Raw genomic sequence first — 14,618 nt, 5'->3', positions numbered from 1 at the left:
AACCACAGCTATGAGTAATGTAGCTACTTCAGACCAACCCATTTTAGATTTGATACAGGCTATATCATGATTTATTGGAAACAAAACAAGCAATTCTATGCAAAATCCGACATCCAGCACCCCAATATAGGCCAAATGGAATGATCTTTTGTTTAATAACCACATTTTCAGACTGTGAGATTGGTCGAATCAGGCTCCTTAGATTGAATCGCCGAATAGTCGACTATTCGGATTCACGCCTACAATATATATGATGAATATAAATATATCCAAGACACATGCAATGATCATGTCATGCAACTGCTGAATTAGGGTACTGGCACATTGTATTGGTCCAATTCAGGCACTGTACATGAAACAAAACACAATTTTGAGGGGGTATATAAGTATATGGATTGTATTGCTTACGCCGTGAGCCATAATAGTGGGATGTTTGTTCACTTGTCCAAAAAAACAGGGGGATCCTGGGCCTGTAGGACCAGCTGGACCTGTTGGAGAACATGGAGTAGGAATCATTGGCCCGAAGGTAGCATCTATCTATCACGCCTCATTACTTTCCCCGATATTTTAATAATGTAGGGTGTGAATGTTGGAGGTCAGTTAAATCACATTACAGTATGTTTGCAATATACCCACCTGCAGTTCAGTATATCTTTTATACTTTCTAACTGTTTGTCCCCCAGTATTTTGACTGTTCTTCTGCTCTTCCTTCAGGGCAACAAAGGAAACATTGGACCTGTGGGGCCGCCAGGAATGAAGGGAGATGGCTTCCCAGGACCACAGGTGAGAGGAAACAGCCATCAAAAATGAGGAGCACAGTTGAATGATCCTCATATTCAATGCGTGAGAAAGACTTAGGTTTGTGGATGAACATCTTTGCCTTGATCATTAGGGGCTGCCTGGCTTACCAGGAGTGCAAGGAGAGATGGGACCTGAAGGGAAAGGACTACCGGGAGCTAAGGTGGGGCACAAGTATTCAGGGTTTCCCCCAGAAAAGTTGTTAAGCCCAGTGGCAAGTGTCTTTTTTCAACAAGGGCCCGGCACGGGCCAGTCCCAGACTGATGGCAGCATTAATGTAGAGCCCAACAGTTTCTGTGATAACACAATCATAGAAGGAATTGCGAAATTGAGAATTTAAAAACGCTATAATCAGAATCAGAATACTTTATCGATCCCCTCAAGGAAATTAATTGGTTTCACTTGCTCACAATCAAATTAAAGGTAAAATAAGAGTAAGAAAAGAGCAAGTTAATAAGTGTATAAAGTAGCATAGCTACAGTAAGAAACAAATAAAAACGTTAAGTAGAAGTAAAGTGAGATTAGGTTACAAGTAAGATTAGGTTATAAAGATTCATAATGGAATGATCAAATTCTATTGTAGTACAGTGTCAACATAAATACAGTACTAACATAAATAAGTACAGTGTGAATAATAAGTAGCAGCAGTGAATAAATAACACATTTTGCACATGTTGCTGATAAATTATCCCGCCAAGTAATTATGGGTATGGGTAGTAATTATGGCATAAATGTGCAAATGGTTGTGAAAGTCATAGCAGGCCCAATTGAAACAGATACTGTTGACCTGTGTTTATTGTTGTTGGAAAGAGACAATAGCGGAAATGGAACAAACTAAAATGTGTGTAAGGTGCTGTATAAGATGGATAAGTAGTGGGACATATATTATGGCCCATATTATGAAAAAATCACTTTTTCTGGGATTTGGGGTGTTCTTTTGTGTCTCTGGTGCTTCCACACGCATACAAACTTTGAAAAAAAATCCATCCATGCTGTTTTGAGTGAGATACGGTTTCTGAATGTGTCCTGCCTTCAGTCTCTGGGTGAGCTGTTCAAAATCGGCACGGCTTGTGACGTCACAAGCCGAAACGAGCTGGCTAACCGCAACCGTTAGCTCGTAGTGTCAGCATGCTAATGCTAACGCAAGCATGCTACCTCATTCTCAATAGCAAAGCACTGCTACAACACACACAAGTTCACCATAATCTACAAAAGAACTACTTCCATGTGCTCCCTCATTTAGAAGAAGTCTCCCAGCTAATCTAGCTTGTAACTGACCGAAGTTGTAGAAACAGCCTTTCTTTTACTGTCTATGGAGCTAGCTAGCTGACATGATCTACATCTGAGCTACTGCGCATGTGTGAGTGCAATCAAAGATAGTACAGAAGAAGAAAAGAGGTCTCACTCTGTAGCTAAAACAGAGACCAGGTAAAAAGAGGATCTGCAGCAGTGAGAGAGAGCTGTGCAGTACAACAAAAATATGGTGTTTTTTCAAAATTAAACCATGTAAACCTATTCTGGTACAACCTTAAAATACAATTATGAACCTGAAAATGAGCATAATATGGGCGCTTTAAGTTTCTCTGTTTGCCAGGGTGACAGAGGCTTGCCAGGCGTGCCGGGGCCATCGGGCCCTCCTGGAGTTGGGCTTTATGGACCGAAGGTCAGTGTGTGTACATGCAGTCTGAAAGGAGTTAAACAACTTCTATTGTTCCTAGAAACCATTTCCTCTGCATATCATGATTTTAGCTGTATAACTTGAGTTGCTGTGATGTGTGGTATTCCCAGGGCTCTACAGGTCAGCCTGGCCCACAAGGCATGATGGGGCCTCCAGGAGAGGGCATCCAGGGACCAAAGGTAGGCCATAAAAACACTTAACAAAGGCTGGTATAGTGTCATTCAAGACAATGGGATCACACATGTATTCAAACTAGGGTTGGGTATCGTTTGGGTTTTTTTCGATACTGGTGCTAAAACGATACTTTTAAAACAGTGCCGGTGCCGAATTGGTGTCTGAAACGATACTTTAAAAAAAGATTTAAAAAAAAGGAAGACTTATAACAATAAGTAACCACCAGTAAATTTCTGTTAAATGACAAAAACAACCACCAGATGGGAAAAGGGTATTTTACAATAACTTTGAATGCACCACTTAGGCTTAAGGCATGGATACCCGAACCGAGCCCGACGGTACCCAACGGGCCGGGCCGGGTTCGGACAGATATTTAAAAATTATGGTCGGGTTCGGGTCGGGCTTGGTCACATCAGCGCGATATGGCATTTGTTGTAAAATGGTGCTGCGGCTCCTTTAAGAGAGCTCAGTGCGTGTGTAAAGTGGGCAGAAGAAAGATAGAGAAAGAGGAAGCAGACGTGTAGATGCGACCGGAGCAGAGTTGGTGGAATAAGTTTATGTTTTGTACACAGTGCGTGCGGTGTCTGAGATAAACCCCAGACTGAAAGCCAAGTTCATTCATTTGCTCACCAGAAACGGGATTTTAACCTCAATGTTATTCATTTTATAACTTTGGCCCTGGAGGTAACGAGTCTCCCCTGGTTTTCTGACCATGGTCAGAAACAAAGCAATCAGGAAAGGTTAACACATTGAACATTTTAAATGAAACAGCTTATTAACGTGCGCGTGTTGCCCCCTGTGCGCTGATGCGCTCATCTGTTGACATTTCCGAATGCCTTCCTACAGTTGCTTAATAAAAGCGTGATTTCCACACAAACAAACGTAGGCCTACATGTGTCATTAGTATGAGAAAAAAATGAGATTTTACCTGTGTCGGGCTCGGGTCGGGCTCGGACACAAATTTCTTAATGCCTGTCGGGCTCGGGCCCTGTTCGGTCACGGCTCTGTCGGACGCGGGCCGGGCTCAGACAGAAAAATTCGGCCGATCCGGACTCTACTTAGGCTACCAGTTTCAAGTAAACGCACCGTCTGTGTTGTTTTTCATACAGCGATAGCGGCAAATTGTTGTACAGTGAAATACAGTCACACCTTACACCGTTTAGCTGTCAGCACTTTAACCGTGTTTAATCCAGCTACTAGCTAACGGTAGGCTAACGTAACTTGCTGTCAAGTGTAGTGTTAACTAGCGTCACATGCAGTGATGCTTCTGTTGCTTCAAACGTCTGTTTCGGAGCATCAGAGGGCAGCGGAGGCATTTGAGTTGCACCGGAATGAGGCACTGAAATCCACGTTGCTATTCGGTGCGGTAGATACCGGTAGTTTAGGCACCGGGTTTCGGTACCCAACCCAAATTCCAACTGTATCATGTTCTTCACCAAAGGTGGGTTAGGTACTTTTTTTTTGAGGATTCAGCACCCAGCTCTGGTGGAGCTGAGCGTGTTGATAGGTTGTCCCTGTTGAGTCGTACGCCTGTGCTGTTACATCAAACCAATCAATCTGTGGTGTTTCTTTCAATGGGAAGGACTTCCAGATACGTCTATATGCTGATGATACTCTTGTCACACTAACAAATTCATCCATCTTTATTCTTAGGGAGAGCCTGGGTTTCAGGGGCCAATGGGCCCTCGGGGGCCACCGGGGGATGGCTTTCCAGGGGAGAAGGTAAGAACAATACAGCTACTGCATGTGCCAGTGGCTGCATGGCCTGTGACATATTGCCTCTGATTAGCAGTGCTCCAACTTTTCTGTACTAATGACTGCTTTTACACACACACACACACAGGGTGACAGAGGCATTGCTGGAGACCGGGGAAGGAAAGGAGACAAGGGAGACTATGGAGAACCGGGATCTACTGGACCAATGGTAATATAACATGTCCAGTCTTGGAATAACTTTATATAGTAATCTCCTAAGCAGTTCCTCAAAAGGTCTGTGATGATCACAGTTCTCTGTGAATGATTTGTTTTTCAGCTATAATTTGTTGTGGGACTCTATTTATATTTCTCCATTTATATTTTTTTTATTGTTTAATCTCTCAAACCGCAACTGCCAATATGTATGTTTTTTTTTGTTTTTTTATTGCATCGTTTTAAAAGTAATTGCAGGAAGCTTTATAAATATGTGTGTTTCCATCCACCTATTTTTATAGGTATTTGCACAAAATTCACAAAAATAAATTTGTGTAGAAAAGTTGCTGTATCGATAGAATCAAATAACAACAATTGAAACAGACTTAGTGAATAACTTTTGACGTACAAGGCATTTCAAGAGTTTCTTGTCACTGAAGAGACGGCAATGAAAACATCTGCGTGGACCAATATGGAGATTGTAACCTCCCTAAATGAATACGCATATCCAACATAAATGTAATTTCATTTTGTTTTCCACATTGTTTGACATTTTACAGGAGCTCTTTAAATGACATCATCTCATTGTGCTCTCTTCTTTTAAAATGGTTTAATGAATGGCACCTAGCGGCATAATTTATCTCGATAAATAATAATAATAACTCCTAATATTCACATGACGGTTGTGGATGGAAACAAACATTAATTAGCATGACCGGTGATACGGAGCGTCCCTTACAACCCGTACTCACTCCCAACTTGTAAAATACTGTCGCTTGTTCCGTGTCTCCCAGCTTCAGATACCGACGCCAAATTCACCCTTAAATGTCTGTATGGGACACACCGGGCAGAGCAGCAGCTCGACCGCTGCGCTGTAAGATGACGATGATGATGATTAAAGAGAGACAACAGTAGAGGTGTGAAAGACCTAAAATCTGCGTAAGGACGCAGGTTCGGGGGATGGATGGGTCAAACAACACCGGACTTTCACCCAGGAGACCGGGGTTCTTGTCCCGTGTGTCACTGAAACGTACATTTTGGAACCCCATCCACCATCTTTTCCTAAAGCTAACTGTCCCGTTCTTGTGTCGCATGCCAGTTAAACGTACGTCCCGACCAAGCGCGTCAAAAAGTGACGACAAGAGTCTCAACCCAGAGCCTCTAAATATGATGCTAAAGGAGACTTTTTGCGTCAATAACAAACGCCAAAAGGCACCTGACCAAGCGTCTCTTTTTGACGCGATGGGAGTGAGAACGTGTTGTCTCTTACATTAGCTCACTGTGTGCTTGTCCTATGAAGATTGGCCCACTTCCTAATCGGAGTTTAATGTTACAGGGGAGGGCTGGAGAAAAGGGAGAATCAGGACTGACGGTGAGTAAAGTGACTAGCACAAATGACACTGAGCTTTCTATCTTAACAATGAAATTTAACACCTGTTTTCTTCTTCGTCTTCTTTGTTTCTGCACACAGAGAGAAGAGGTCATCAGGATTATAAGGGAAATCTGTGGTAAATTACACATTTTATCAAGTTTTGCAGCAGTTTAATCATCAGTCAAAAGTAATTGTTTATGTGTTGCTTAGTTTGGAACTAATGTGTCTAATTAATGTAAATTAAATCAACAAAATATTAGAAACATCCTTATGATATAATGCAGTCCCACTAAAAATGCTTTGAAACGTAGCATAGAGGTGAGTGAAGACAAAAGCAACTTAAGTTAAAGTTAGTGAGCATAAAGAAAAAAATCCAAGGCACTGGTGAAATGCCTTTATTACATGTGGCACATTCTAAGTAGAATAAGATTAAAAACAACAATGTGTTCAGCGTCCAGCCTTCAGCAGGAAGTTATAGGAAAGGTGAAAACATAGAATGCATCAGGTGTGAGCAAATCAGCAGGTGCAGACATTTGGTAATCAGGGTCAACCAAGTTACTTTGTAAAACAATGTTCCCTTATAGTGCGTTCCATTTGTACTCGGAAGTCGGATTTTCCGAGGTCAAAGTTGGAAACACGCCCCCTGACCTCGTATTTCCGAACTCGGAACTCGGACAACCTCGCAGTACCCCGAGCTCAAAATCTAACATGGCTGCCCTCTGCATCAACAGTTGTGAAAGCTGTAGTAACATACAGTTATAAGCACGTCTGTCTTTTTCTCATTAAATCAGTCCTACACTCAGTCTTGTCCAACTTCTGTCTGTGGTCATGTTACGCTGTTTGTATGCAAAAAAAAAACCCAGCACAATGCGTTGTTATAAACTGGTATTGCTACTAATAGCTAACCTGGCTAGAGCTATCCCCACAAAGAAAAATCTGACTTGTAAATGGAACGCATTTGATTCGGGTGCGACGTCATTCACAGCTTGGGCTTCTGAGTTCTGAGATAAATGGAACGCACTATCCCAGTCCATCCCAAATTATGAATGGGGTCAGCAGGGGGAGCAACATCCCCAAAAGTGAAAGTGTGACTCTTATCAGGATTAAAAAGGCATTTTACCTTTTATCCAAAAAACGAGTGCCTTGGATTTTTTTTTATTCTCACTGGATTTGTTTATGCCCCCCTACCAAAGAGCAGTCTTATTTTCACAAAGACCAGTTCCAAGAAGCTCTCCAGTGCTTTGGTTTTTCATTTTAAGTTAAGCGAAGTCCGAACAGACATTTGTAATGTAAGTTATGTAATGATTATTCCAGGCTATTGCCTATTGCAGCGTATTCTGTCAGAGATAGTACTTACGGTGTTACATAGCTTTGTTTTGCATTGGTTCATGTTTTTGTATACCTATATAAATGTATATAATTTATCTCTGACGTCTGTTGCCCAGGCTGTGGTCTCAAGTGCCGAGCGAGCCCTCTGGAGCTGGTGTTTGTGATCGACAGCTCCGAGAGCGTGGGACCAGAGAACTTTAAGCTGGTGAAGGACTTTGTGAACGCCGTCATCGAGCAGCTGCCTGTGAGCCGAGACGCCGGTCGGATCGGCGTGGTGCTCTACAGCCACGTGGACATGGTGGTGGTCAGCTTGCAGCAGCATCTCAGCCAGGACGACGTCAAGGCCGCCGTCAGGAAGATGCCGTACCTCGGCGAGGGCACCTTCACGGGCAGCGCCATCCACCGCGCCAACCAGCTGTTCCAGGCCTCGCGGCCCGGCGTGAGGAAGGTGGCGGTGGTGTTAACGGACGGCCACGCCGACCACCGCGACGTCATGCAGTTTGAAGAAACGGCGACGGAGGCCCACGCTGAGGGGATCGAGATGTTTGTGATAGGAGTCGCGAACAAGACGGACCCTCTCTATGAAGAGTTCCAGGCTCAGATGGATGTTATTGCTTCTGACCCTGATGAAGAGCACGTCTACCTCATAGATGACTTCAGGATGCTCCCCAGTAAGCACTCAATGTCACCTCACGCCTCAGGCAAAGCACAAGCACACTGTTGACTAGGGTTGAGCATTGTTTTGATTTGAACAATTCTGATTCCAATTTCAATTCTTCCTTTCTTATCGATTCTGCATTCCGATTCTTCAAAACCAAATTTTTCAAACGGTTGCATTGGAATCGTAATTTTTGAAATGATTCCAAGTTGGAACCGGATCTCGATGCCCATTCCTTCTGTTGACTAAGGGCGTAGGGGACACGGGGTACGCAGGGGACATGTCTTTCCATGTCGGTGCCCTCTATCCCCCACACTTACAACACGCCTGAGTGGATTTGAACGCACCATAAGTAGGCGAGTGTGCACGATACTCAGGTTGCGTCAGTTGATTGATAGACTCAGATACATGTATGCAATAATAAAATAATATATAATAAAAATACATACAAAAAGATATAGGAAGGAAAACTCATTCAATGCAAAAATTAAGATCAGTGTATATGATATAGTATGGTATATGAATAGTGGCATTAGAATGTGCCAGAGGCCACCAAATTTGGGGTATTACGGCCAAAAACTCAAAACATGTTTATGTCAGTCAGAACAAACAGTAGAATGACAAACTCCATAAATATTATCAGTCACACCTCCGTTTGTCCAGTACAGAATCACTCTGAAGGGCTGTGCTGACACAACACTGTTATAACTGTTGTGAAAGGTGAAATGAACAGTAGTTTGACATTAGCCAAGGGGGGTATAACTTAATTAATTATTAATTATTAATGTTTTCTTTCTAAAAATGACTGTTGTCATTTTCGTCCAGCTCTGGAAAGCAAAATACTGAGTCGGATTTGTGAGCAGGATGACACAATGGCTTTTCTACCAAACTCTGTCTTTCCACCGATGGAAATCCAACCGAAGGCTCCAGAAGACCGCCGCTCCAAAGAGTTCCCAGTCGAGGAAAACATCCAAGTAATGCTGCTTTAATCTCGTTTGGAAAAATGATAGATAGACTGAGTACTTGAGAAAACTGTCTTCAGGTGATGAATGTGACAAAACACCTTGTTTTGAAGAACCACTTGACCTCACATTTGTATGTGTATGTATGTCATTATTTAGTTAGAATGAGTCCCTATGTAGGACCAGGGTGCAGTGTTCTGGAGGGGGGGGTTTACATATCCCTGCCTCTGCTGAATTATTTTTAATGAATAGACCATGTATTATATACTTAAAATAGAAGTATTTTAAACTAAGTAAAGCGCTGTAACGTGAACAAAACAATCCCAGCAGCAGCTGCTGGTTGTATTTAGCCTCTACAGAGCTCCAGGACGCCGGCTACCAGCGGCAGTTGTTCAGCCACCAATAGGTGACTGTGAGTCGGGTACAGGTACCACCAGATGACGCTCCTTTCAGGGACCATGGTAGTGGAGCCAGAAAAAGTCTGCGTCATGCGGCGATGACAATTAAGTTTAGGCACCAAAACACTAGTTAAGTTTTGGAAATTTTGAGATTATTTTCCATATTGAAGATATTGAAGTTCACAAATGAGTGTTTTGGCATGGCTGGCCGAGTGGCACCATATCCATGGTGGTATTGAAGGGGAATTTAATTCTTGCATGTTTTGTTTTGTTTTTGCATGATCGAAAAATAATTATATATATGAATATGCATAAATATGACCCCAATTCATCATTATTACAGCAATCGAGCCAGTCTGGACAGAGTCTCTGCAAGCTTCTTTTCATTGTTTATTGAAATGAACAGTGGCTGCATAGAAAACACAACAGACTGCATTGTAAAAAAAAAAAGAAATAGGGCTGTCAATCGATTAAAATATGTATTCGCGATTAATCGCATGATTGTCCCTGACACAGTAAATTAATCACACATTTTTTATCAGGTCATGAAAATTCATTCACCTTAATTATTAAAAAGTATCGTATCGGTATCATATCGGTATTGGTATCGTATCGGTATTGGTATCGTATTGTATTGTATCGGTATCGGCGATACTGGCCCTGTATTTACTTGGTATTGGATTGATACCAAATATTGCAGTATCACACACCACTAGTTATTGCAGCATCACTTCCTGATTTCCCAAACTACGGAGCGGCCCGAGGCCCAAACAGCTCTTGTGCGTTAAATCGAGCGTCAAAAGAATTAGTGGCATTAAAAAGGAATTAATGTTAAGTCGTTATTATAGGGTTCATTTTGGCAGCCCTTGGGAAAAAAATCAAAGGTTTGCCCTATAAGAGTGTCTGATCTGAGCTCCTCTACTTCCCAGCTTGAACTCCCGGTGGAGACAGTAACCGCCCCGACTCCACTGTCCCACGAGGCACGGCGGCCCGACGGGAACCTGCTCGATACTGAGCCCTGGAACGAGCTGCCAGACATCACGCTGGGCTCTCCTGGGGGCCCCGGGGCCATCTCCGTGGTGGGTCCTGAGACTCCCACTGACTGGCTGTACGAGGCTGAGAGCACAGAGGCTCCGGCCAGTGCTCCCCCTCCCCCGCTGCCAGGTAAACACAGGTGGACTACGCCTTCGGTACATACTTAAATCCGACTTCTGATGTTCCTGAGAATTGTATTGCCTCACAAAGACGCAAACAAAAAGATAACAGGAACTCAAAAGTTGTGCAACACTTCAAAAGGCTGCTCACCACATTTCACCTCCGCCCTTTTTCATTTCCTTTGGTTAGATAAGTGAAACTAAACAGACCAGGACAGAGTTCTTCCTCACCTTTTTTTCTCTTCATTTATTTTATTTTGTTTAAGTTTTGGGGTCACCATGTCCATATCTTTTGTGATTATTTGTAAATGATGAGAACAGATTCAGGAATGTATGGTGGAATGTATTTCATAACAAGTTCAATATTTAGATATTTGTTTGTTACTTCATACTTCCACTCCACTACATTTCAGAGGGAGATATTAACTTTTATTCCACTAGATTCATTTCATAGTTTCCAATTTTAGTTACTGTAGTTACTTTTGTATATTTAGATTTAAAGCTACAGTTGGTAACTTTTATAAAAATGTACTTTTATCACATTTGCTCAAACTGTCACTATAATATCCTGACAGTACTACATGAATCCGATAATCTGTGGGGGGAAAACAATCCCGTCCCTCTGCCTCCCCCTGGTTCTCATAATGGCATAAGGAAGACATAATAATTTGTCTAATGTGCTACTGTCATGATGTAGTGACAGTTTCAGCAAATACGACAGTTTTATAAAAGTTCAATATAAAAATTCATACGTGCGTTTGATTATTTACAAAAGTAAAAGCTCCTTACACATTAATGCATCTGAAATAATGATCCAATAATATCATACATAATAATATAACACTCAAGGGTGTACTTTTACTTTTGATACTTATATTTTACTGATAATACACTTGTTCTACTTCAGTGCAAGTTTTAAATTGTAGTATTTCTACTTATACTAAAGTAAAGGATCTGAATACTTCTTCCACCTTTGAATAGATTATAAGGAGCTGAGCTTTACAATTTGGAGCAAGGTCTGGCTACTCCACACATGCATTCTGGGATAGGAGGGAAAACGCTCTGGGTTGTTTGCATTTCTTTAAACCAATCCCAATGGTCTTCGGCGGCGCTAAGCTCCGGACCCAGCGATGTTGGCTCTCAGGAAGGTCCTTTCTATCCTGCAAAAGAAAATGCCACATATAATATTAAATGAAGTTAACTGTTGACACAGTACAGTAACGTGAGCTATTTAAATGAGCTGATACATGGTTAAACCTCATTGGCTCTTACCAGTGTATCTCCCTGTGTACTCCTCCACAGCAATCCCACCAATCAGTCCCAAAACCTCCCAGTTAGAGAGGAAATGACCTAAACATATTCTTTGTAAATCTTTACAATCATTCCCTGATAAACCAAGCAGGTCTGCCTTGTTGCACCATCCACATTTACTTTAAAACGTGCCATTTTCAGCGTGTAGCTCGCTAGCTGGAGGTTTGAGAACAGCAACACGCAGAGAGCGTACATCCTGCGTGTGGATGTCAGACTTTATCCTGGAAATGTACTTCTGTTGATCCAGACTAGGAATGAAGTTACTAGTAAAGAGTCCACTTAGATTCAACCAGGTTGTTTTTCTTCAGTGTCCTCTGAACATATCTCCATCACTCCAGGATGTGTTGGCAGGTTATGATCTGCCACGTGACAGAACAGTGAAATGCAGTTGAAATGACGGTAGTGGTTTATTCATCTAAGCCGAACAACTCATTTATTGCACCCTTCTTGTCCTTCCAGATCGGGGGTGCAGTCAGCCTCTGGACTCTGGTCCCTGTCGGCAGTACGTAGTCCGGTGGTACTACGACCCCGAGGCCAACTCCTGCGCTCAGTTCTGGTACGGAGGTTGTCAGGGCAACGCAAACAACTTTGAGACTGAAGCCGGCTGCAAGAATTCCTGTGTCTACACGTAACAAACTGTGAGTTTGGAGAGAAGGGTGTGTGCAAAGCTAACATGCTCCATTACCACTGAGGAACACAACAGACTGATGATGCTGGCCAGCAGCTGCTGCTGTGCTCTCACTCTGAACCAGACGGTGATGAAGAGCAGACTTGGCCCTCCTCAGTGTCTCTCAGGCTACGTTCACACTGCAGGTGCTCCTGCTCAGTTTTGAACTGCTGCACATGTACTAACTGATCTTTTTGGACAATACTTCTATCTGCTCTTGGATTTAAACCTAAATATATAACTCAAAACAACTGACAGGAGTGTCACAGGACTGGTTCAAAATGTTGTCCCCAAACTCAAATGCTTTTGTTTTTTCCTTTCTTTGTTGTTGCCTCATTGTCCTCCTCCACTAAGCCTAATTCCTCTTTACACTGGACTGGAAAAACCAGGGGTATGTCAGGGTTATGTATACAAATACATTGACATGGCAACACCAAGTCCTCCCAGAGTTGTGCCTTTTCTCATTAGTTTTACTTTCAATAACTTGGTAAACAGAGGCAGTAAGAGAACAGCTACATGCTAGGTGTGTAGCACCGGATCAACAAGGTCGAACTTCATCAGGCATCTCAAAACGCACCCAGATAGGTCAGTCACTGGATAATGTGAAAGAGACGTTACATTTAGGATATATCGTCACAGGTAACAAGCTAACCATCCAAAGTGTTGTGCTAATGCTGGGAACAGGCACATTGTATCTTTATAGCTAGTAGTTGCTGAGGCTCAGACTTCCATGGCTACAGGAGGCGGGACGCACAGATCCATCTCCCCAGGAACAAACACTGTGTCGGGGGGGTAAACTCATGTGATGCGTAGTTGATCCCGTGGATGATTTGTAGGCTATTAAGTGAACAAGGTGTACCCGGTCCACCAAACACTGGGCCGTCTTGACTGTCTTAATTCTGCACATATTTCTGTTACTGTAGTCCTATTTACTATTTCATTATTTCATCCATGCGTGTCACTCTGGCCTCACTAACCTCTCCTCCTCTGAGTCGGGTCTCCCTCGCGCTGGACTCAGTCTCACTGAGCCTACTAACACTTAGAAAATAAATGGCATTACATCAGTGAGTTCATACTGCTTATTGTGCGTAATTTGGACTGACACTGAGATGCATGTTGTTCTGTAACTGGTGTGGTGCTGCCACTATTCTTTTAATTTCCACTAACTGGACATAAAATAATAATAATAAAAATAATTCCCAGTGGCTTAGGCCCGGTGGGCCGCCAGGCTTACAATACACTGGGGGAAACCCTGCATGTATCACAAAGCCACGTCAGCTTTAACATTGGTGATCCTGGGTAACTGCTATCACAAAGCTGGTTTACTTAAGCTCTTCCAGCACATTCAAATTCTTCAGTACCATGAGTAGAGAACGTACTATAACAGCCAAAACACACCGCAGGGGTAAGCGTCGCGTATAGCATCCAGTTTCCTGGACCTCATCCAGGTTTATGGAGATTTTGGCTGTCTTGACTTCTCACAGCGAGACACGCCATCAGGCACACGGAGAGAGAGACCGACGGACGGACAGAGAGAGTCTCTCACACACACACACACACACACACACAGCCACATATAGGCTACAATTACCACAGTTTTCCCCACTCATCCTGTCTCTTTCTATCAGAGAGAGAGAGAGAGGGAGGATCGCTTTGTGACCAGTGCGTAGAAATACGTGTGAAAGGCCAGGCACACGATCAGGCACGTATCTACGCTACGCGACACTTAACGCGTGCGCTGTGTTTCCAGTGTAATATCACTCATCTATCTTTAACCACTTATCCGGGGTCGGGTCGCGGGGGCAGCAGCTCCAGCAGGGGACCCCAAACTTTCCCTTCCCAAGCCACATGAACCAGCTCTGACTGGGGGATCCCGAGGCGTTCCCAGGCCAGGGTGGGTCCTGGGTCTCCCCCCTAGGCCTCCTCCCAGCTGGACCCTCCTGAGCTTCCCACCCTATCGCTAAGGGAGCAGCCAGCTGAACCCATTTTGGCTTCTTGTACAATATGATCTACGATATGGTATGCGATAATCCACAAGGAGAATAACCCAATATACTGTCATCGCAGAACTTGTATAGAGTAGCTGTAGAAAAATGAGGAATATCCAAATATTAAATGGGCCGTTATAAATATAGTCGCATTAATTAGTGAGTACGGAGTAGATAATACATAGATGGATAATTTTCCCCTCATGATTAACCTAAAGACT

At 43.1% G+C, this 14,618-nt stretch overlaps 1 protein-coding gene across 1 annotated transcript in view; it reads left to right on the top strand.

Annotated features, from left to right (window-relative positions):
• The window catches only part of col28a1a (collagen, type XXVIII, alpha 1a), a 45,173-nt gene extending 30,555 nt beyond the window's left edge, over window positions 1-14,618 (top strand). Inside the window, exons 22-34 of the mRNA XM_078267102.1 lie at window positions 458-526; window positions 715-783; window positions 893-961; window positions 2,393-2,461; window positions 2,587-2,655; window positions 4,304-4,372; window positions 4,494-4,574; window positions 5,895-5,930; window positions 6,030-6,066; window positions 7,376-7,930; window positions 8,743-8,891; window positions 10,207-10,441; window positions 12,202-14,618. Of these exons, the coding sequence (XP_078123228.1) occupies window positions 458-526; window positions 715-783; window positions 893-961; window positions 2,393-2,461; window positions 2,587-2,655; window positions 4,304-4,372; window positions 4,494-4,574; window positions 5,895-5,930; window positions 6,030-6,066; window positions 7,376-7,930; window positions 8,743-8,891; window positions 10,207-10,441; window positions 12,202-12,374 (1,680 nt within the window). The 3' untranslated portion in view covers window positions 12,375-14,618. The remainder of the gene's footprint in view (window positions 1-457; window positions 527-714; window positions 784-892; window positions 962-2,392; window positions 2,462-2,586; window positions 2,656-4,303; window positions 4,373-4,493; window positions 4,575-5,894; window positions 5,931-6,029; window positions 6,067-7,375; window positions 7,931-8,742; window positions 8,892-10,206; window positions 10,442-12,201) is intronic.

This window comes from Sander vitreus, chromosome 14 (genome assembly GCF_031162955.1).
Source record: "Sander vitreus isolate 19-12246 chromosome 14, sanVit1, whole genome shotgun sequence".
Classification (NCBI taxonomy): domain Eukaryota; kingdom Metazoa; phylum Chordata; class Actinopteri; order Perciformes; family Percidae; genus Sander; species Sander vitreus.
Note: the sequence above shows the minus strand (reverse complement) of the source record. Positions and strands in the feature narration are given on the sequence as shown.